Source organism: Cyanistes caeruleus, chromosome Z (genome assembly GCF_971803275.1).
Source record: "Cyanistes caeruleus chromosome Z, bCyaCae1.hap1.1, whole genome shotgun sequence".
Classification (NCBI taxonomy): domain Eukaryota; kingdom Metazoa; phylum Chordata; class Aves; order Passeriformes; family Paridae; genus Cyanistes; species Cyanistes caeruleus.
Window position 1 is genome coordinate 2,482,979 of NC_141732.1, and position 23,329 is coordinate 2,506,307.

At 40.7% G+C, this 23,329-nt stretch overlaps 1 protein-coding gene and 1 long non-coding RNA gene across 2 annotated transcripts; one reads left to right on the forward strand and one right to left on the reverse strand.

Annotated features, from left to right (window-relative positions):
- Positions 1–11,294: 11,294 nt before the first annotated feature.
- LOC111941683 (uncharacterized) lies at positions 11,295–21,276 on the reverse strand. Its single transcript, XR_015280536.1, has 4 exons — positions 18,659–21,276; positions 17,090–17,386; positions 15,087–15,163; positions 11,295–13,197 (listed from the first exon to the last, which is right to left on the reverse strand). It is a non-coding gene; the product is annotated as an uncharacterized LOC111941683 (long non-coding RNA).
- LOC147647981 (uncharacterized) lies at positions 17,812–22,702 on the forward strand. The gene is made up of 2 exons (XM_086868066.1): positions 17,812–21,280; positions 21,347–22,702. Exon 2 carries the CDS (start codon positions 21,590–21,592, stop codon positions 22,598–22,600), a length of 1,011 nt encoding a protein of 336 aa, XP_086724192.1. The 5' UTR covers positions 17,812–21,280; positions 21,347–21,589; the 3' UTR covers positions 22,601–22,702.
- Positions 22,703–23,329: the final 627 nt, after the last annotated feature.

A 23,329-nucleotide genomic window follows, 5' to 3' on the forward strand; every position in this document is an offset into this window, starting at 1 on the left:
TTGCTTTGCAAAGGGAAAAAAATCAGAGCAAAATCAGTCTGCAATAAAATTTAAATTCAAAATTTTAAGCAAATATAAATTCATCTATTTAAAGCAAAATACAAGCTGTATTTCTGAAATCATATCACGGGTACATGTTGGAATAAGGATACTACATCTCTTATGTTTTTTGAGCAGCTCCTTAAACTGAATCTTTTTCTTTTATTAGCTCCCTTTTATTGCATCCATAGACCTTGAACACAAAAAAAAATGTAGTTTGAGGATAACATCATAACCACAAGTTTATAAAAAGGCCTTCTCTAATAAAATAGTCAGTTCTTTCACTACCCTCCTTTATTTTTCCAGTGTAGTGAGCAGGAATGCTGCTTATTTTACTTTCTGTATACAGCTGCCCACTTAAAAGTCTCAAACCTTTCTTATATGGTATCTCAGTACTTGGTTGCTGAGAATATAATTGAGCTTCAAGTAATTAACTCCTCCTAATTTTATTTTTTTTTCTGCTCAATAGTTTTTCAGTTAAAAAAAAAAATTAGTTAATTAACGATAAATTAGATTTCAATGGCTGTTACATTTTGAGTCAGAAAATCCAAAGGAACCTTTATATTAACACTGGTTTATTTCCAAAACATTCATATATGAACAAATCCGCCTTCCTGAAGAAAATTCTTAATGTCTGATATTGACTACACACCTTTTATCAGGAGTCAACATTATTAACCTGTAAAGAAAGGCAAAGGAGACCAAACAAACTGGTGTTTGCACAGAAAAAGGAAGTAGTAGTTCTTTCACTGGATGTTCTATTAGGTATATAAAGAATATATAAATAAGTATTTTTTCATAGTTTTCATGGACTTATCAGACAAAATTTTGTGTCTGTCTTGTGGACCTCCTCATTGTGCTAATATTGAAAGCATATTTTGCTTTGGGAAAAAGGACTTCTGAATATTTTAATGTTTATCAATGTGAAAGATCTTGACTAAAATTCAGAATTATTTTGTGTTACAGCAGCCATGGTGACCTGGTCATAATTAGATCATGATTCTGTGTACATGAGTTGTAAAAATATTTAAAGTTTGATTATTTTATCCTGTTTCATGAAAGCCATAGAATTTATTTAACCTAACCACAGAACAGCACAAGTTAAATGGGTACATTGTCACTACTGATTAATACCACAGATGTTTATGATTAACTAAAGTGCTAAAAAGCTCTATATGTGCATAAAAATAAGCAGATTCTGGCCCCAAAATATATTACATGGATTGAACATTATACACTGTGCCATGTTAATCTTCTCTGCTTTTTATAAACAATCTAAATAAATTTGTCTAAAAATTGCAATAGACCTGATATAATCTATCACTGTCTTGATCACTCAGATCACTCAGAGAGACATAAACTTGTACAATATATTTCATGTGAAATATAACCCCTCAATACCACAAAAATAAAATCCTTGGTCCCTGAAGCTGACGTCTCTGGGGTTTCCTGATTCTGGAAATTAATTGCATTAGTCTACAGGTAAGACCCATGTTTCATCTTTTCAATCACTTTTGGCATCATGGTCCAAAAAATTAAAAATGAGAAAAATAGCTATACCCCTTCAGCATCATATCAAACACATTTTTAACCTTGTAGCTCGTTCCCTTTCATCACAGCACTGGTATAGAAATAAATATTGAAAAGCAGTTGGGAAAAAAAAAAAAATCCTTCATCATGAGGGGTGTCAGCTTTGCAATGTTTTGTGTAGGGAACCTCTGGACTTGATTCTGTAAGGCACTGCTAAAGTTAAACTGCAGGATCTCCATTTCTTTTTCTTTTTTTTTTCAAATCCAAACTGCTCTATCCTTCCATGCTTAAAATTTAGGGGTTTTTTGCTGCCTCTGACCCCTTTGATATAAAATCTCACAAGTTTCCTGAAATTTTTATAACCCATTTGAACTCATTATTTCCTAATAACAGATTTACTCAGATATTGATATTAAGGACTTCAATCTCCAGTAAAATTTCTTAGTGAAGTCAATGGCATCATAAAAGAAAATTATGGTCAAAAACTAATAAAAGCTGGAGTTTCAGTAATGGCTTAGATCAATCATTTGGAAAGCCACTACCTCAAGATCTTTTCCAATGGAAATAAAAATGCAGACTCGACTTCTATGTCTTCTATAGGAGAAACTAATTTGACATCTGACATTTTTTTCCTAGAAGTTCTTTTAACTTGGAAATGAAAATGAAACTCCAGGTGCTTTTTGGTAGAGAATAATGGCATTGAAAACAGAAAAGTGAGTTGCAAATGGTGTTGACAAATCTGTATATGAGAGGAATTAACAAAATCTAAAGGACAGAGAAAGTTCAGACGCAGGAAATTCAAATAGTGCAGTACAAACCACATAAAATAGTTTGATCTCAACTTGAGTTATTTCAAATTATATAATGTAAGTATATAATTTGAAAAAGAATAACAGGCTCAACCACAGTGTTCATTTCAATGTGATCCTTTCATAAGGAAACAGCGTGTTTTGGGTATATGCCATATATTATTTTCTAAAACAGTACTTTTAAAAGAAATTGTGGATCAGCATTGATTATTATTGTTTTTGTGAGAAAAAAATACTAACCAAGTAACTATATAACCAACTATCTCTATATTATTGTCAATGTCTGCTTAGTTTTTCTCACTACTATTACTTTTTATATGTTAAATATCTACGTAAGAAATTTAAAAAATCAAGGTAAGACATTAAAAAAAAAACAACTTGGATTTTTTTTGCATTATTTTCAGCAACCTTAATTTCTTTTGTGGTTGTTGTTGCTGTTTCTACCTGTCAGCTGTCCAAAATAAGCAGATCATCATTTATAGAGTAAAATAATTTTTCCATTCACTGAAGTACTTTGCTGTATTCACTCTTAGTTAATTATTGAGGTGTTGAATCTCCATGCATTAGCCTTGTATGCTTATGATTACATCCCAAAAATCTTTGGTTTTTTTCATGTTATACTACCTTTTCCTAACAGCACTATAAAAAACTGGCAGATAAAATTTTAAAATTTAAAAAAAATTTAGAATTTTAAAATTTGTCCCTGCTAGTCCTGAAAAGATCTATTATCACTTTCACTGATTTCTTTATGCTTATGCCACTCATACATTTCTCCTTACTCAGGATAGCCCACAGTGAATTTTTCTTCAGTTTTGCCTGCTGCAAAAAGGCACTTTTAATTCATAAATGTACAAACAAATGGGTTCACTGATGTTTCATGCTGGGGTTTGCTGCTGTTGTTGTTTGGTTGGTTTTGGGGTTTTTTTTGGTTTTTTTTGTTGTTTTTTTTTTTTTTTTTTATTTATGTTCAAATATTTATGCAACCAGAGTGAGTAAAAAAAGAGAAAAGGCTTTCTGAAAATTATATCCACCACTGTCTGCTGACAGGGTTTGGCTGCTGTCTCAGGGCTCTAAGACAATTAAAAACAAGATATTTCTGAGGCCAGAGTGACCTGAGTTGAGCAGCTGCTGGCTAATGAGCTGTGGATCCTTCATAATGCTGTAACTTTTATTTGATAGAAAAATAATGGTGGGTTTGCTTAACCTGCACCTGTAATTAGCAGAGTTTTCCTTCTCAGTGGTGTTTGCTTTTGCCAGGGACTTTTATCTGCCCTACTTACCTGAAATATAAATTTACTGCAAGGGATGAGATTTGTGTTAAAGGGAAAAATATTGTTGACTGAAAGACTGAGTTCCTCTCCAGTATTTTCATCATTATATAATCCTGATTTAGAGTAAATATTACTTGATAAAGAACAGTCAAGAGTAAAAAGCCCCCCAAAACAATGAAATTTAAGTGTTTAATTACCTCAATTTAAACAGTGAGTTCAAAACAAAGATGATCAACCTGAACGTGAGTGTTTCAAATGAAAACATTTCCTTTCCCCATGGAAAATTCTTATTTTTCATGGTTAAATTGGTTGATAAAAAAGATCGAATTTTTAAAAAATAGTTAAGGATATTTCTCCAAGGCATCTAAATAAAAAGAAATCCATATCTTTCAGGGAAAATGGACTTAAATTGCATTCTTATTTGCTGCCTGAATCTATCCAAATATGTTTTACATCAGTCTAAAACTTTCAAAAACAGAAATGAAACAGCTGACCATTTTAAAAAAAACAAAACAACTGCATAGGGAGAAGTTAATACATGAAATCAAACTGAAATGTTAACATTTCTAACTTGTTTTTATTCAAAGGGATTATGTCAGTATTTAAAATGCCAACAGTGTCAGGCATGAGATTATGCCTGTAAATGATGGAGCTCTATTTATTTCCTGGACATATAGCTAAAGGATAAGAACAAATAATTAAAGAGAAATATATATATATATATATATATATATATATATATATATATATATATATATATATTGCAGAGGAGTAGGGGTTTTAGGATTGAGGGAAGTGTGATCCTTGGTGGCTGGAAATTCAAAATTGTCTCAGACACACAGAAGGAGACGCAACTGAATGGACAAATTCAGGCACAAAAGGTGGAAAGCAAGTGAATGGACATTCAGTGTACTTTTTTAGCATAGCATGCAGGTAAAAAACAATAAATTGTTGTATATTTTTGAAAAATTCTTCTGTATTCTGCCTTGAAACCAACTAAGTGCCAGTTGCCAACAGAATCATAAATTTATCTTTAAAACTTAGGGGAGAATAAGCAGATAAGCAAGTTTAGAACCAGATTAGTTGTGACTTCCTTTTTTTTTTTTCCTCCCTATGAGAAAGCAAATTTGCACAAATTTGTGCTGGCCTGAGCTCCAGGAAGAGTCATGTTCCCGTAGACTTGGAGGCCATGGATTTAAAAAAAGCCATTCACAGGAAAAGATGTGCAAAGTACTGCTAATGTGAAGACAGGTTTTCTGTTCCAGCAGCTCTCTCTTTGGTAGAAATAATTTATTCTTCTGTTCTCCCCTGGATATCTGATATTGACCCTTCTCAACAGATGGGAAAGGATAAGAAGGATTTTTGGCTTAGAGAGCTCTGCATCTTCAAATATAGGAGTACTTGAATCCTCTAGGCAAAAAGTTGTTTCTACGGAGTGCACATTCTAAAAGATTTTAAACTGCTCTCTGCAGTTCAGAAATCCCTGCGTTATTCTCTAGCCATTGTGCTCTTGAGTAGCTTCAGTTGCAAAACTGCACTTGTCTTCCTTACAAATTCCTAAATTTTCATTACTCTGTGAAAAATAACTAAATCACAAAGCGCCTCAGTGGTGAATGAAAAGCCAGAGCCACAAAACTGTATAAAAAAATGAAACTTTGGCTTTAGCAGCTAATTTACTTAGGCATCACCCCAAGGCGTCAGGAACATTTCTCACTGCTGCAACAGTCAGGAATGTTTGCACCATCTCTAGGAGCAGAAGAGGTTATGGAGGGGAAAAAAATATAAATAAAAGGAGATTTGGGGAAATACAAGGCAAATATTTAAATGGATCAGAAAATACACAGAATATCTGCAACTGGGCATCGAGGTCTGTTTAGAATTAAACCAGTGCACATGTGAGGTTCTAGGTAAAGGAGCCATGCTAGGTAAAGGAGCTTTCTTTACTAATTAAATCACTGGAGGTATCAGTAGTTTTGAAAGCAAAACAAAGTTCAGCCACATTTCTAAAGGGCTTTGCAGGGTAACTCAAATATTTGTGTACAACCATAATTTCTAGAGGGTGAATGAAGGGTTTATGCAGCCAGTAAAAGAGGATGGCAGCAGAGATTTTGCAAGAAATGAAGTTTTTTGCAAGAGCATCTTTTAAATACTTCAAGTCATTAAAATCCATCTTTGTTACTGTTTAAACCAGCACATAGAAACAAGAAATACAAAGGCAAGCAGGATGCAACATGCAACTCTTAGAGAGGGCTCCAAAACAAATAAAAAAATTCAATTTTAATACTAGTAACACACAAAAAAAGCATTTCCATAGTATTTCCTCTGACTTGAATGATCAAATCTGCGGTTTGAAAATGCCAGTGAGACTCACGGCTGAAAATTTAGGGGTCTGGAAAAACTGGCTAAAATGATTTAGCTCTTCTATTACTGCTACAGCTCAGTGAATAATGAAAAGCATAATGGACTCATTGAATAAAGGGTGCAAAGATTTTATTTGATTGTTCTCTCCCCTCCAAAAATTTGCAGTGAAACTAAACATATTTAGCTGAAGTGAATACTTCTATTCTTTTCACTTTTTTAGTATAAAAACTAAATATGAAAGCAATACAAAAATGGCTTTATGGATTTAAAGTAACAAAAGAAATCAATCCTATCTATAAATTTCAAATTTCCTTGCTTTGGTGGTTTTAAGATAACCCTATAGTTTCCCTCAGCACTCTTTTTTCAATCTAACATCACTCCCTGATACAGTTTAAGCTGTATATATCTGTTTCTGCTGTAGCTTTTTCTCTAGCCCCTTAAAATCTTCCCCTTTGTTAAAAGTGTTTGCAACCTATTGAAATGCAAATGGAGATAAACATTAAAGTATCATGCAGACGATATTACCGAAAATATGTTCATATTTTAAACTATATTTTCAAGATTTTCTACTTCTGGAAGTTCATCTCTGCTCATTTCAGGAAAAGAAGAAATATTAAACATTTCTTGTTTTGTGCAAATTGCCATCTATTAACAAGAAAACTCAGCTGTTCATCATGATTTCTGGAGCAAAATGTAGTGACTCTGTCTTACTAAAATCATCAATTCTCTCTCATTTAGGATAAATTTCTAACTACTCATCATCAAGTGGTAATTTTTCCTACCTTTGATGATGAAGATGTCAGATTATATTAATGTTCCAGCAAATTCCTGCCACATTCATAAGTTCACTTGTCTGTTAAATTATCATTTACATTAAGCTCAGTAAGTTGTGTGGGTTTTTTTATGGGATTTTATGAAACCACATCCAGCCAAGATACACCCTCAGCATGATACAAACCTAGAAATTCATTTCACCTTACTATGTTTTGATAGTTTTAAAATAGTTTATCTTGTCCCTGGAAGTCCAACAATATCTTCCATTTTATTTGTGCCTGTATTTATGTAATTGTTAGAATTTGATTTTTTATTTCATTAGCACTCCCAGCCCATCCTAAATGGGCAAGAACTGTTCACATTTCCTTTAATCACAAACACTCATTGTAATTTTTCTGGGTGATAGGGTAGATCTGAAAATCAACAAAATTCCAGTATGCCTATTTTATACCCAAGACAGTTCTAAATTCTTCTAATGATGTTTATGCAAATGTAAAAGCAGCAAAAGAATAAACGTAAGGATTTAAAACACGTTCCAACCCAAATTTTTTCACTGAAAAATCATCACTGAACTCATCACTCATTTTCTTTCCCAAAGTGTAGGCACATATTTCCGGAAAACACACATCCTTCTTCTGCACATCGAGATCTCAGAATATTCTCTGCCAAAACACCTTTTTCCAGCAATTACTTTACTGAGTCCATAAACTTGCTCTTGCTCTACCAGTTTTCGCCATTCAAACTCTCTGCCTTTGAAGTTTGGGGTTTTTTCAGCTTCTGTTTGATGGTGTTTGGTTGTTTTTTTCCTTTGAAACAGAATATACTGACAAGTCCAATTACTCATCTGTATGATATGAATGTTCTGATTTCAACTCTTTTAGGCAATGGAAAACCTTCTAGCCTCTTCTAGCCTGGATTTTTAAAGGAGAAAGGGACAAAGTATCTTGTTGAAGATTTATATGTTGAAGAACGATGGAGATTAATTGAAGCTTGACCCCTAAAAATTGATGGACCCTGATGCCCCATCCCTGGAGGTTCGAGGCCAAGCTGGAAGGAGCTTGGAGAAACTTGTTCTTGTTGAAGGTTCCCAGGGCAGGGGATGAAACAAGATGATTTTTAAGGTCCCTTCCAATCCAAACCATTCTGTGATTCTATAATCATCCACCAGTGGTGTTAGGAATGGTGTCAGGAATGACTGGGAAGATTCTCTCTCTTCTTTCTAAAGCCATGGAGGCTGGGGGACTTCCCAGAAGACTGGAAGAAGATGAACGGAACACAAATCTACAAAGTCTGGAGGAAGGCTCCAGTCAATTTGACCCATCAGTCTCTCTTAAGTCCCTGAGAAAGTTCTGGAATGAATCCTCCTGAGGGCTATCAGAACTCAGAGGAAGCACATGACTGGGAAAAGCCAGCATGAATCCACCAAGAACAAATTGTACTTGACAAACCTGACCACCCTTTATGACAAGCTCCTCTGCTTGGTTGATGTGAACAGTGACGATTACATGCCTTAGATTTCTAGCTTTTTACATTTTTCATGTATTTGTAGCTTTGTAGGTTGCTAAAGCATGGCTGTAGCTGTTTGTACATTTCCTATCTTTATTCCCTTCATTTAAGAATAAGTTGACATTATGAAAACATTCCTAAAATTTTGTTTGGTCTTATTCCAAAAGAGAACCAACTATAAGGAAGTTATTTTTCACAACCGGAATCTGGACCATACATAACGAAAGTGGGGCAAAAGAAATCTCTGGACTGATTCCAGTGGGGCAGGACCCCAGGAATTATTACCTAATGCAGTCACCCTTTAATTGGACAATAGATGACAGATACTTGACCAACTTTACAAACCTTATAAAAATTATAAAATTACTGTATCACATGTGATTTTTGCCATGTTGTTTACCTGAAAGATTTCAAGTAAAGGTTTGCGTTTATATTCACTCTAACATTTTGGGGATGATCTTTTCTATTTTCCAGGCAACAATCCAACTGGATTCCTCCAAGGTTTTCAATATATTTTTTTACAGTCTTCTTCTAAAATAAATGATTCAGAATTTTCTAGGCAAGGGGCCTGTGTGGTGGGTGGGGGACTTGTTGACAGGTGACACATGGTGGGGGGGCTCATGATAAATAGATCCTTGCCAAACTGGCAGACTTTCCCAAATGGAGTCCCCCAAGCATCCATATTAGACCCAAAATGGTTTATTATCTTCTTAAGTGATCTGGATGATGAGATGAAGCATACCCTGAAGAATTTTGCCAATGACACCAATCTACGTGGAAAAGCAAATCTACTTTGGAAGGAAGAGCCCACCATGCAGGAAGACCTGGACAGGCTGGAAGAGAGGAGGAAAAAACCCACTATAAAGCTCCATAAGGACAAGTGCAAAGTCCTGCATTTGGGAAAATATGTGCAGCACAGGCTGGGGACCAGGTGTGTGAAAAGGGATCTCTGTGGAAAAGGGACCTGGGACACCTGAGGAGAACCCAGCCTGAGTGAGTGACCAGGGTTCTGCTTCAGCAGGAAAAGACAACAGGATGCTATGTGGCAACAACAACAGCATGTGAATCAGAGGTGAAGTCATGACCCCACTTTGCTCAGCATTCCTTGGGGTCACACCTGGAGCACTGCGTCCAGGTTTGGTCCCTGTTGTGCCAAACAGAGCTGGCCAGGCTGGAGAGGCTGCAGAGAAGGGCCACAAAAAGGATCCAAGGGCTGGGAAGTCTTGACTTGTGAGGAAAGGCTGAGAGACCTGGGCTGCCCCAGCCTTGAGGAGAGGAGGCTGAGGAGATACCTCCCCTCATGCTCCACTGCTTTAAGGGTGGCCACAGAGGAGGTGGGGACTCCCTTTGTGCAAGGAGCCACGTGGAGAAGACAAGGGCTGAGGGCTCCAAGGGACTCCTGAGGAGGCTCTGATTACAAGAGGGAAAATTTTCACCATGAAAATCAACCACTGGAATAATCTCACCAGGGAGGTGATGGATTCCCTCCCCAGCATTAGACATTTTTAAAAATCAACTGGACAGGGCTCTGGCCCATCTTGCCTGGACCATGATTTTGCCAAGAAAGTTTGACCCAGGTGATCCTTGAGGTCTCTTCCAACCTGGGATTCTGCAATTCTGTGAGCTTGCAAATTAAGGAATATTTGTCCTAAACAAATCATAGCTGCGGAACATTTGTTCTGATTATGTTTAGACACTGCAAGACAAACAAGTCTGTTGCTGCCATGCAAAGAAGAAAACAAATGGAAAGCAATTCAAATTTTAATATAAAGTTAGTCATCATGTATGATGGAAAACCCAGGAACTGAAAAAAGCCTTAAAGATAAGAAAATTTATCACCATCTAGCAAAGTACATGAGAAAGCCAATATGATTTCTTGATGGTTTAGTTCCAGTAAAATGAACTCACTTTTAAGTATACTTCCTGAAAATATTACCTTCCAATAGCAGAAGCTGCAAAACCATTGACATATTAAAGACACAAGGAATAGGAAATGTCTATGCTTTATGAAGATTTATAAATGATATATTATCATGGCATCACATAGTGATGCATCAGTCGATCTCTGTCAATGATGAATTGGGTTCTTTAATCAATACATTTCTATTTAGATATATTACAGAAAAGAAGAATTATTTATAAAACAGAAATTGACCATCCAAACCTATATTTCACATCGTGGTGGAGTAAATATACAGTCTTTCCTTTGATAAATTTACAAATTTATTTAAGACAGAAAAAATAAACAAAAATATTAATGAAATAAAATGTAATATTTCCATGCTATCAGATAGCACAGTCAGAGTTCAGGAAACCATATACATGGTCTCATAAAATTCATCATATTTCATTGAAACTATTCATCAAATAGTGTTTTTACCACAGATTCTCTGCTTTACTTGGAAGTTTCATAAAACAATTTTTGATTTAACTCTTCATTTTTTCACATAAGTAGGTTTTAACTACATCATTTTTGCAAAGAATTACATGGTAGCAGTTTTGTAAAATTTCACTTCAAATTTGATAATTAGTTTCACATTTCATATACGCAGACTTTATTTTTCCTTATACACTTTTGTTTTCAGCTTTCCCACACAAATTACCACATCAGAAAAACCTTGGTCATTAATGTATCCACACTATGTGTTCTCTAAATTAAAGGCCCCTTAGGTTGCACAAAAAAAAGACCATAATTTAACTACAGTTGCCTTTGGGTATCTGAAAAAGGCATTTAAACATGTTTCTAGCAAGCAACTACCATGCATCCACAAAAATGAAAATTTTCTGAATTTCCTGAAATTTTTTTTTGCATAATATATTTTACATTAAGTGATGAGTCTACAAATCACCAAGTACACAACAAATGTCATGTTCTCGCATTTTATTTCCACCTCACCATTTAGCAGCACAAAGGAGGAGGTGACTATTTTGTGCTTCTTTATGTGAAATCTTGTTTACTCTTTTAAAAATCTTTTTTCTCTGTATAATGTGTTACAGATCACCATTTTTCTGGGCATTAACATGGATCCTGGCTTGATTTGTACCTTTATTAATGAGCTGAATGATCAGGCTCTGCATTGTTAGCATGAAACAGTCAAGCAGGGATGAGTCATAAGTTGTTTATCTGTTATATTAAATCTTATTAATTACAGAAAATTAGGGCTATTTAAAGCTCAAGAGGGTTAAAAGTGCTTTGGGGATACATAAAATATGACATAGAAGAACTGAGAATGAAAAAAGTGACTTATGATATACTGTAATATTATGAACTAACTAGTACATTATATAATTGACAACTATACTTGTACAAAGGTTTCCCTCTCAAGAGGTGCATTTGTTTTGGAGCTTCTTTTTAAGTTTAAAAGAGCTGCAAAACTTTACAATTTCATTTTTGCAGAAAAGACTGAGGAAATTTTAAAGTCCTGAATCTAATTAAGTACATATTGGGAAACTTTTACGAGGCCATCAGAACAATCTTAAGACAACATCTTAATCTAACAGTTAATCTAACAGTTAACACTGCTGTTGGAAACTGTCTGGAGTCATTTGTTCTGCTGGGAACCAGAACTGTGCTCAGGTAGCTCACAAAGCCTAACAGAACAAAATATTTTCAAATAATCAGATGGTTTGGGCTGAAAGGGACCCCAAAGCCCACCCATTCCCACCCCAGCCATGGCAGGGCCAGCTCCCAGTGTCCCAGGAGCTGCCAGCCCCAATGTCCAGCCTGGCCTTGGGCACTGCCAGGGATCCAGGGGCAGCCCCAGCTGCTCTGGGCACCCTGTGCCAGGGCCTGCCCACCCTGCCAGGGAACAATTGCTGCCCAAGATCCCATCCAGCCCTGCCCTCTGCCACTGGCAGCCATTCCCTGGCTCCTGGCCCCGCAGCCCTTGGCAATTGTCTCTCTGCACCTTTCCTGCGGCTCCTTCGGGCCCTGCGAGGCCATAGGGAGCTCAGCCCAAATCTTCTCCAGGTTGAACAATCTCAATTCTCTCAGTTTTTCTTCACAGTTTCTTCCATCTCATTTTGTGTCAGAAAATACCTCCTGGTATCCTGAAGCCAGACTAAACAACTTGGAAGGCTGAGGATGAGGGACATGGAGCAGTTCCAGCTTCCCATGAGAAATGACATGTCTTGCATTTGGCTGCCCTGCTGCAGATGTTAGCTGCAGATGTGCTGCAGCCCCCACTGCCTCCAGAGAGCCGCCAGCACTCTGAAGTCTGAGTAGTTCCCTACATCACCAGTCCCTTTATTTTGTTCTTTTCACACTGTTTAATTGCTCCTAGATTTTTTTCCCCCAAGTCCTGCCATGTGATAGAACAGTAAGTGAAACCTCTGACAGAACTCTTCCTGTTCAGTTTTCCCTTTGTTTTCTTTTATTTAAAGAAACAGTTCATATCCACCCTCTGTCTGGGTGGATAATTATCCCTTATTTTCCTAGCATGTTCTACCACTTTTCTTCTGACTGTGGATTGGACTCGGGGACACCAAACATCACTTTCTATCTCCTTCATACCCTTCCCTGATTGCCAAGCCCACTCAGATGAATGGCAGCTCTCCTAGGAACGAGATGAATGACATCCATCAGCTCATCAAATGGACTTGGACACACCCAGGCAATCCAGGGACAAAACCATGTAATCTCCTCTTCGTGTCCTCTGCTTTACTGAGTGCAACAATTCCTGCACAGACATGGTGAGTAAAAACATTTCATATGGAAGACAAGGAAGTATTTTCTGTCCTTGCCATTTTTGCATGAGTCTTGATCCAATTTCATTCTAAGGGATCACATTCTGCCCTCTCCCAGCCCCTAAATTCAATCCTGAGCCCTCTCTCCACAATGTCCTCCTGTGTGACACCAACACACATCTGCAGCACTGGACTGGTAAGGTTTTCCTCAGCTGTGAAACCTGTTGAGAAAGAAGAGAAAAGCTACTCTTCAATTGCTAAGTATTTGTAAATCTTAAGGGGCTGTCAAAATACAACTAAAAGCAATTATAAGTGTCCAAATAACAATCTCTTTGGCTACATAGCTTATGTGAATTTAGGCTTAACTCAATACACCATTAGACCTGTACAACTAAGACCTCTATGTTCGTAAAATGCATATAATGAAGAAAAAAATGCCACATAAATCACTGAAGTGTTTGATAATAATATTTAAAAGAAAAATTAAAATTAAGTTAAGGATATTTTCCCTTCTCTAGAACTGGTGCCTAGAGAAGGCTGACCTACAACAGAGGCTAGACATAATTAAGAACCAAGTATGTATTTATTGAACAGCCTTAAAGGATTTTAAGGCATCAAAATGTTGTGAAATTTAACACAGTGGTTTTTATATTTAACATTTTTATGCTTTATATATTCCCAGACTAAGCCTGCAATACTGAGAGATTATTATTTCAAGATTCTTTTTAATGTATTTTTTACATTTTTCACAATTTTTTTCATAAAATTTCCCTCTGCTACATAGCTACCACAACAAAAAAGACACTTCAGCTCTGTAACATTAACCTCCACAGGCATCAGATTCATGCTTTTATATTGCTCACTTTTTTTAAGGCTTTTGGTGATTTTATCAACTTGCCTGCAGATGTGAACTAGGTTCTTTGGTTGTTATTTGAAGAAAAATGTTTAGATGCTATTCTTTGTTCTCATTAAAATAATCAGAAGATCTCCAAGGGGATATTTTTAGTTTTAAACTAGTATGTGTAAAGGTCAGGTCTAGATTTTTTTACTACAAAAGAAACACAAGAACTCAAAGAGAAGCAATTGATATTTTCCAGCAATTACTGTGCCTAATGTGTAGAGCTATTCATATGGAAAGATTTCCACACAGTGTCATTTTCCTGGCATGCTGTACTTTCTATGTAAATACTTAAAAGCGTTATTTGTTCAAATATTTCCTGTTCCTGCTTTTTTTTTTTTTTTTTTTGTCCTTTCAGAAACTTATCAGAACATATGTTCTCCCATTTAATAACATTCGGAGTGTTTCACAGTAAACACAGGCATGGCTTTATTCACTTTTCCTTCTCCTTTGCCTTTGCTTTCCTTTTTCCCTCCCTTTTTCCTTTCCTTGCTCCTTTCTCTTCTTTTTCCCACTTCCCCCTCCTCCTCTCCCCTTCCCCCCTCCCCTCCTGATGAAGGGACAAGCTCTCGTTTGGGTATCCAAGGCCATTTCTTCAGGAACAGGAACAGAGGCTCAGGGACTGGAAAAGCTCCCAATGGGTTCAGGGACGAGACAGAGAATTGGCTGGAGGGCACAGGGTTAAATACGGTACAGACGGGGCGGATCTGAGGGCCAAGAGCCAATAGGGATAGGGTAAAGTGGTGCAGGGGCGTGGCTAGGAACCAGGGGAACCAATAGGATGACGGGGGTGGAGCACTGCAGAAAACAGACCAATAGGAATCAGGGGAAGGGAGAACTTAATTCTGGGGATTAACCATAATCAATTAACCATAATCAAGTTATGCAAGTGGGGGCAGAACATGATGATGTAAGCTTAACAAATCAAGAAGGGAACAGACTTAACAAAACATTAACATATACTGCAAAGGCCCATGGCAGGGAGGTGTTTTCTTACTCTATCCTAGAGGGGCGTCTCTTCCCGTTTACCTCTGCCCCTCCAGGTTTTAGGTATGACCGCCCTGGTGGCAGGCCCCCTGGCCTCCACAACTCCCCCTTTCTGTTTAAGTAAAAAGGCTTCTCCCATGGATTTTTGAAAACACTTAATACAAAACATAGAAATACAATCAGTACTATAATAACAATAAACAGAATGTAGAAAAAATTATTCACTAGTGATAAAAGCCAACCCTCATGTCCCCAGTCTTGGAAAAGCCTGCCTGGATCTGGCCTCTGGGTACTTGGGTGGTCTGCAAATGAAAGAAACAGTAATCAAAAAGCTGTACTTGGGGGGAAAACTTTGTGACAACTTTCTTTGTCCTAAAATATCTGTAACTTAGGGAATATCGATAATCTCCTCAGATAAGTAATATTGTTCAAGTCCACTAAAGCAGTCCTTCAGAAACTTCCAAGAGAAATTTCTGTGTGTCTAAAGCCAAGTTCTGCTCTCTACCCAGAAAGCTGTCCCAGGGATCCTCCTCGGGCTCCAGTACCTCCATTTCCATGTTTTATGTCTTGTCCTGTTCATTCTTTCTGTCTTCCTTATGATCATTCTTCCTGAGCTGGTCCTATAGCTTCCACATTTGGTTTTAAATTTTTCACTGGGATCCCCCTTGGGCCTGCCCCAGGGGAAACACAAGCATACCCTTTCCCCCAGGTGATTAATGGGAAAGGTCCCATGACTTGTTTGGTCTTGGGGTCCTTGATCAGCACAGGTGGTTTTTCTTTTAACTGGGTGTTGGTCAAAGTGCTGAAATGTCTGATGAGTGGGGGAGTTGGCTCCATGAAAGAATTGCTCAAGAAGTGGAACACATAAAGAGCCTTCACCAGTCTCTCAATGGGAGATAGTGTCAGGACTCCCCCTCTCTGCTGATGAAGGACCTGCTTGATGGAACAGTGGGCCCTCTCCACGATGGACTGTCCCATAGGGCAGTGTGGAATGCCCATGAAGTGTCGTACACCCCACTTTTAATTTAAAATTAATCAATCAATTTAAAAATTGATGGAACTGATGTGAGGTGTAGGCAGGGCCGTTATCTGTTTTTATTTCTTGTGGGACACCCAAGGTGGAAAAGGCTAATAAATAGCCCTTGATAAAATCTTTCTTTTTTTTTTTTCTCCAGTGTGTGTGGAAGCAAAGACCACGCCGGAAATTGTGTCAATAGAGACATGGATGTACTTTAGAGGCCCAAAAGGGACATAATGTGTCATGTCTGTCTGCCAGAGCTGGAGACTCTGCAATCCTCTTGGATTGACTCCAGCTCCAATAGACGGAAGGGAATATGATTGGCAATTTGGGCAGGTGGCTATGATCTCAAGATCTTAAACATCCATACTAGTGCTGGCACATTTTGGTGGAAAAATTGATGGCTAATCTTAGCTTATTCAAGTATATTTGGTAGGGTGTTTTGAGCCACCATTTCTAGGGTGTCTGCTTATTCCTGGGACCTTGTGTGCATTGCATAATAGGGATGCTTTCTGTGGGATGATATAAATTAAGTGGCAGAGTAAATCATACAACTGGGGATTAGGGCTATCTTTTAGGATTGAATTTTCAGCTTGCTGCACTGCACCACAGACATAGGCCGAATCTGTAATTAAATTAAGTGGTTCATCAAATTTGGAAAAAGCTCTGACTACTGCGGTGGAATCTTGAGGGACCCATGGATGATTTACACATCTGACTTCCACTGCTGGGTAGTTGCGTCTTTCCAAGTAATAACAGACTTGTCGGAACTCCCAGACTCATCTGTGAAGACATTTAGTGCTTTTAATGGAATTTGGCTATTTTGAGGTTTAGGGACCAAATTGAAGGCTGAATTAAACAATTTATATTTTGATAAGTGAATGGAAAGTTGTCCAGGGTAGCTGTCTAGAGTGTATTGCAGTGACTCAGATGTTTGTAAAAGCCAATTAAGATGTTCATTGGTAAGAGCCAGGTATATATTGTCAAGGTCCATCCTGACTACGGTATAAAGGTGAACCCTAGCTTTTATATCAATTGTGCTATAATTTTTAGTAGGGTGGTAATGGTCTTGTGAGGTTGATGGGCTCTAAAAACCCATTCTATAATCATCAGGGGATCTTGCAGGTGTGGGTGCCACTGAAAAATCAATGCATGAAATTTGTGACTGGTGCTGAGAATAGCTGAGGAAAAGAGTAGCTGGGGGCGATACCTGTGTGCCTGTTTGGTCTGGATGGTATCAGCTACCTTTTCTACTGCCACCCTGGCCTCTGGTGCTAGGGATTACGGAGCATTGAGGTCTTCATCGCCCTTCAGGAGATGGAACAATGGTGCGAGGTCCTCGGTGGTGATCCCCAGCAGTGGATGAACCCAGGTGATGCTCCCACAGAGCTCATGTAGTTCCCAGAGGATCCTGGGCTTGTCCTGTAGAAGCTGGGGCACAATGGTCCACTCCACAATCTTGAGGCTAAGGTACTTCCGAGGGGCAGCGCATTGAATCTTTAATAATCTTTAATATTAATATTAATATTAATACTGATAATATTAATACTACTACTACTACTACTACTACTACTACTACTACTACTACTAATAATAATAATAATAATAATAATAATAAGTAGGGTATCTCAAGCAAATGGGTGACAAGATCCAAGCCATGAACCACTGGCAGATTGTGGCCAAGTTCTTCATGCCCTGGGGCAATAATGTCCAGTGGGACCTCTGTAGTGGTGCCTGTCAGTTTAGGGGTGGGACTGAAAAGGCAAAATGGGGGGCATCTTCTGGGTAGAGTGGGATCTTAGAAAAGCAGTCCTTTAAGTCAGTGATCACCAGGTGCCAGTTTCTGTGTAGCATGGATGCTGAGGATAGGCTGGAGGGTACTCATACCCTCAATGACCTCACTGATCTTTCTGACGTCCTGCAGGAGCCGCCGCCCATTCTTGCCAGGCTTTTGAATGACAAAGACAAGTGTGTTCCAAGGGCTAGTGGATGGCACAATATGGCTGTTGGACAGCTGCTCCTGCATGAGGGACTGCAGCACCTTTAGTATTTTGTCTGGAACAGGCCACTGATCCATCCATATGGGTTTATCAGTCCTCCAGGTTAGCTGAAGGGTGGTGTGCTGCTCAGTGGCCCCAACTAGAAATCCTAGTAGTGTTGTTAGGATTTCTAGCCTTGTCCCCCATTGAGCTAATAGGTTCGTTCCCCAGAGTATTACTACTGCCTGAACCACAAAGGGTCTTACTGTGACTATTCTACCCTCAAGACCCTTGAAAGGGATGGTGTCCTGACTCTGAAAGCTGGTGGTAGCTCCCCAATGCCTGACATGACCCCAGCAGCTGGAACAAGGGGCCACTCTTTTGGCCACTCACAGCAGGAGATGATGGTGACATCTGCTCCAGTGTCCAACAGTCCTGAGAGGTAGTTCCCCTTCTTGTTTTGGGACAGGACACACTCTAAATGTGTGTCCAGGGCCCAGGATTTGAGTCCACGTGAGCAGCAGGTCAGCATGTGTCTCAGTAAAGTCTGGTAATAATTAGGCTTGGGCGATAGCATTACCCTATGGTATAAACAGAGGAGGGCTCAGGCATAAAACCTGGACCGTTATCTCTTGTGAAGATGTGACACTCAGTACATCTTGCAAAATTGTGAGTCACTCTATCCCATCCCACGTGTCACATAAAACAAAAACATCCTGGGGCCAATCTTCAGGCCCATACTTGCCCGTAGAGATGGTGCGCATAAAACTGTCCTCAGTTTGGATGGAAAGGGCACTTACCAGATGCGTCTGGGTTCCTGGCTGGACCTGCTGTACTTCAAGCACCCCCGTGGTGATGGTCCCATCCCAATACCTTGAAGGAGTTCTGCATGCTGGTTCTCCACGATGGTTGGGAGAGTACGGCGGAACAGACTTGCATTTGGTGTCATCGCGTGAGGCCACTCTGCACTCGGCTGGAAGTTTCCTGGAGGCTAGTAAAGCCACGGGGGATCGTGTGTGTGCTGGAGTGGCTTGCATCGAGAACAGTGTGAATAGCAAGGAGGGCATGCTGAGAATCAGGATCTGTTATTTCCTTTATTGTGACATCCTTCCTATAGTTGTGAGTCCTTCCTATAGTGTCCTCTCTCCCCAGAGTTAATGCACTGTCCTTTGGTGTCATCGTGTTCGGTGGTAATTGCCTTCGCGGAGACCAGTGCTTCCACTGCACCCTGACTGGCAGCCTTCACAAGGTTGGTGTCCCCCTGCTCAATGGGGGCAGGCCTCCACCATGGCCACAGTGGTTGGGTCAGTGTATAGGGGGAGAGAATGTAAAACTTTCCAACAGTCATTATTAGCGTTGCTCACAGCTGGCTTTTTCAGCAGCTCCTTGGAGTGTTCCGTTTGTTGATTGCCTGTGTAAGGCAATTTTGGTTTAGGTTTACCATTTTGGGTTCCCCAGCCAATGTACCAATTAGTGTAGTGGGTTCAGCACTGGCTAAAATTGCCAGTGCACCTGCTAGGATTATTGACTCATTTCCTGCTGTGAGACATGAATTAGTAGGAGGATGAAGCAGGCTCAAAACTTAAAAGTTATAATGAAAACTTTATTAAAATAACTAAAAGAACCATGAGAATCAGAATAAAACCTTCAGAACACTTCTCCTCCCTCCCTACAATCTCTTTTCTTTCTCACTGACAATGTAGAGACAATACCTGGGATTTTCAATCAGTTACCACCTCTGCAATAGTCTTTCATCAGTTCTTGCAGGGAGAGGAGTTTCTCTCACCATGCCAGGGAGACTTCTCCACAAGAAACAGTTCTCTTGTGTTTTTTTAATTTCCATGAATAGCAACCGCCTGGAAAATCTGCAATTGTGAAGTTCCTCCAAACTTTCACAGCCTTCCCACAGCTGACTTCATAGACCATGTCAACTCCTGGGGTGCTATTTTAATGACGAGCTGCTCAAAAGCAAAGGTTCCCTTCATCTTTCTCTGAGATCACCTTCATCTCTGTGAACAGAAGTCATCTTCTTGTTTTTCTTCTTGTTTCCCTGGGAGCAAAGGGTCTTCATCACTCTCTGTCTCTCTGTCCAAGCTTCTCATGGGATCACAGCTACTTCAAGATCTGCTTTGCTTCATTATGGATGCCTCTGCTCACATCTACAGTTTGAACATTCCAGCCTCCTGTTCTTTTTCAAGAATTAGAGGGGATATTCTAGTGTATCATAGTCCATCTCCATAGCATTACCACAAGGATTCCAGCCCAAGACTAAGGCGTCTCCTCATGCTCCTTCCATCTGGGCCTTGACTCCTTAACTGACCTTGGTGCCTTCAAGTTGTCCCCGACATGTCTTCACACATTCCTCTTCTCTCACTCGAGAGAGGATCAATGTTTTGCAAGTTTCATCTGTGCAGTGAAAGAGTTTATATCTCGCCCAGGCCTGAGGGCAGTCCTGTGATCTCTGCCGGGCTGCAGCTGAATCTGCTCATAATGGAAGTTCTTCTGGGCTGCGCTGGGTATGTGCTGAGATCTCAGGGGGCCCGGCTGCTCTAGCAGCATGGCTGGTCTCTGGCCCCTGCCTCCTTCAATTTCAGCTGCGGGTTGATGGCTTCCCCTGGCAGTCGCTGCGGCCGCGTGGCCGTGGCCAAGGGGGCCTGGCCTGGCCCAGAGCCGCTCCCAGGGCCTGGCAGATCTCAGCTCAGCACGGGGCAGGGCTTAGGTTAGGCAAGGTATGAGCAGCTGTGGGTCAGCCCAGCCTCAGCCAGGCCCCATGGCCTCTTGTCCCCAGCCTGGTCACCGCTGGGGCTGGCCCGGCCTGGCCACACAGGTCACAGCACAACAGGGCCGGCCTGACCAGCACGCAGTGACCTCCTCAGAGCCAGAAGCAAGAGAGAGATTTCCTGGCTTCTCCATCATCAAAATGCCAATCTCACAGAGGCGGATACAGCTTTTTAAATGGTTTAATAGCTTGTCAGTTCTCAGAGCTAGCCACCTCTTGGTTTTTGCTAGGCACAGAGGAAGCTCTCAGAAGCTTCTCTGTGAAAAATCATTTCTGTGGGTGGCTTCTTCCAACCTCACCTCACCAAATGTCAATTCATGCAAAACCAGCACAACCTGTTATTCCTATTCTCATATCATTGTCTGAGAGTGCCCTAATTTCAAAAGGATAATAAATGTGAGGGAGGGGGGGTTGCATTTTCCATTGCAAAGGAGGCTCCTGCCTTAGTTAGCAGGCCCCTGTCTTTCAAACGAAGACACACACGGGATCCTTTTGCACCTTCACTCGGCCCCAGCCGCTCCTGATCATTTGAAGGTGCTGCTCAGAAGAAAGGGGCTGCAATCCCCCAAGACCGGGGCTGCTCCAGGCCACTCCTGGTGCCTCGGGCTGTTGGAGGGGTGCCGGGGTGGCCTTTGTGACACAGGCAAGGGGTGCCGGGGTGGCCTTTGTGACACAGGCACGGGTTGCCGGGGTGGCCTTTGTGACACAGGCACGGGGTGCCGGGGTGGCCTTTGTGACACAGGCACGGGTTGCCGGGGTGGCCTTTGTGACACAGGCACGGTGCGTCAGGGCCCTCGGTGATGCGGGACCTTGTGATGCCCAAAGTCCATTGTGACATGGCAGAGCCCCAACCCTGGCTGGGGGTATATAAAGGGTTTGTGGGGCCGTGGTCTGGCCAGTCCTAGAAGAGCGGCTGTGTCCAGGTACCTGTGTGTGCCAGAGGACTGCAGACATGGAGGAGAAGAAGGCAAAGCCCAACTCCCAGCCCCACAGGCCCTGGTCCGGCTCACAGAGAGCCCAGGCCTTGAGGGAGCAGCAGGAGGAGGCTGAAAGGGCAAGGAGAGGGAGGAGAGGAGCCTTGGATGGAGACCGTCTCTTTGTAAGTTTCTACATTGGGGAAGAGCCAGAGTTCTCCCGAGAGGAGGAGAACAAATTCCAGCAAGGGACTCCGGGGGAAGCTCATGCTGAGCCACAGCTGTCCCCAGGAGATGGCCGTAGCTCCCAGGAGCTCTCTCATTGGGATGAAGGCCTTGACAAAAGGCTGGACCAAGAAGAATCCGCGAGCTACTGGGATGTCTCTGACTGGGAAGAATGCAGGGAACAAGGGGTACCCCAGGGAGAGAAAGGTCGCTGCCTGAAATTTCCACACTGGGAAAAATCTGAGAAGCGGTTGTCCCCAGGAGAAGGCACGAGCCGCCGGGGACTCTCTGACTGGGATGCTGGCCACAAACAAGAGCTGTCCCAGGAAGTGGCCAGGAGAGACAAAGAAACCTCAGCCAGGCAGAAGTGCATTGGCCAGCAGGTGACCAGAGGGAAAGCAAAGAGAAAATCCTCCAGGTCTAGCTGGGATGATGACAGTGATGAAGAGCTGGAGCAGAATGACGGGGAATACAGCAGCGACCTCAGTAGCCAGCTCAAGGCCTGGCAGCGGGTGTTTGACGACTGGCATGAAGCAAGAATCCTGGATGAAGAAGAAGAGGCTAGGCCGCAAAGACTGGGGGATTTAGAGGGACTCTCCTTGCCTGTTCCTCGAAAGGTTTGGGTGGAGCACCATGAAGCTGAGCCATGCCCCCAAGAGCGGCTCCATGCCGGGCCCAGCCCTCTGGCAGCCCAAGCCACCGTGGGAGCCGGCTCTTCTCCTGGGCAGCCGCTTCCCCGCAGGAAAAGCCGCTCGCTCTTGAGGCGAGCACTGCGGGCGCTGCAGGGGCTGTGCCGCTGCCCCTGCCTTGCTCCCAGGACATGACTGCACAGTGCTGGACTGTGATACAGACAATTCTAACAAAACAAAAGAATATTCCGTGTGAGAATTATTAGTAAAAATACTCCAAAATCCTACACCAAAAAATGGTCTTTAACTCATAGTTACAGGAACGTTATTCCCAAAACAAAAGCGCTGTCATTTTGTCTGCTTTTGTGTTTTGGAAACCTTATGGAGTTCTTTGGGCTAATAGTGAGAGTTTGGACAAGGAGAATATCCAGCTGATTTAAATATACTTACCATTTTCAAAAGTTTTTTCAGCTTACAATCTTTGTCAAAACTTTTTGAAAAAGGTAACCCACCATTGGTTAGAATCAGAATTACAGGATTACAGAAGGGGAAGATTTTCACCTGGAGAAACAATGACTTCTTTGAGAAAAAGGAAAATAGATTTGAATTTCAAAAAAGAGATTTCATTAAAATGAAACAGCATTTATGGTGTACTACCTGGTCATGTAGACACTCATGCCTTTTGTGAATGAGTAAGTCATTTTGTTTAGTAAAGAGACATTTGCAAAGAGTTCCAGCAGGTCTTTGGTTTGGAGCATCTGATAACTAAGATGAAGATGAAATAAAATGCAGATGCACATAAAGTGATAGACTGTGAAAACCTCAGGTCAGTAGAGGCAAATCAGTGAAAAAGATAAAAATTACAGGAGTTATGAAAAAAAAGAATAGCAGAGAAAAAGGCAGAACCTTCTATTGTATGTTGCA

What these genes read in the sequence shown, in the direction of transcription:
- LOC147647981 (XM_086868066.1), top strand. Translation starts at nt 21,590, where the DNA reads ATGGAGGAGAAGAAGGCAAAGCCCAACTCCCAGCCCCACAGGCCCTGG.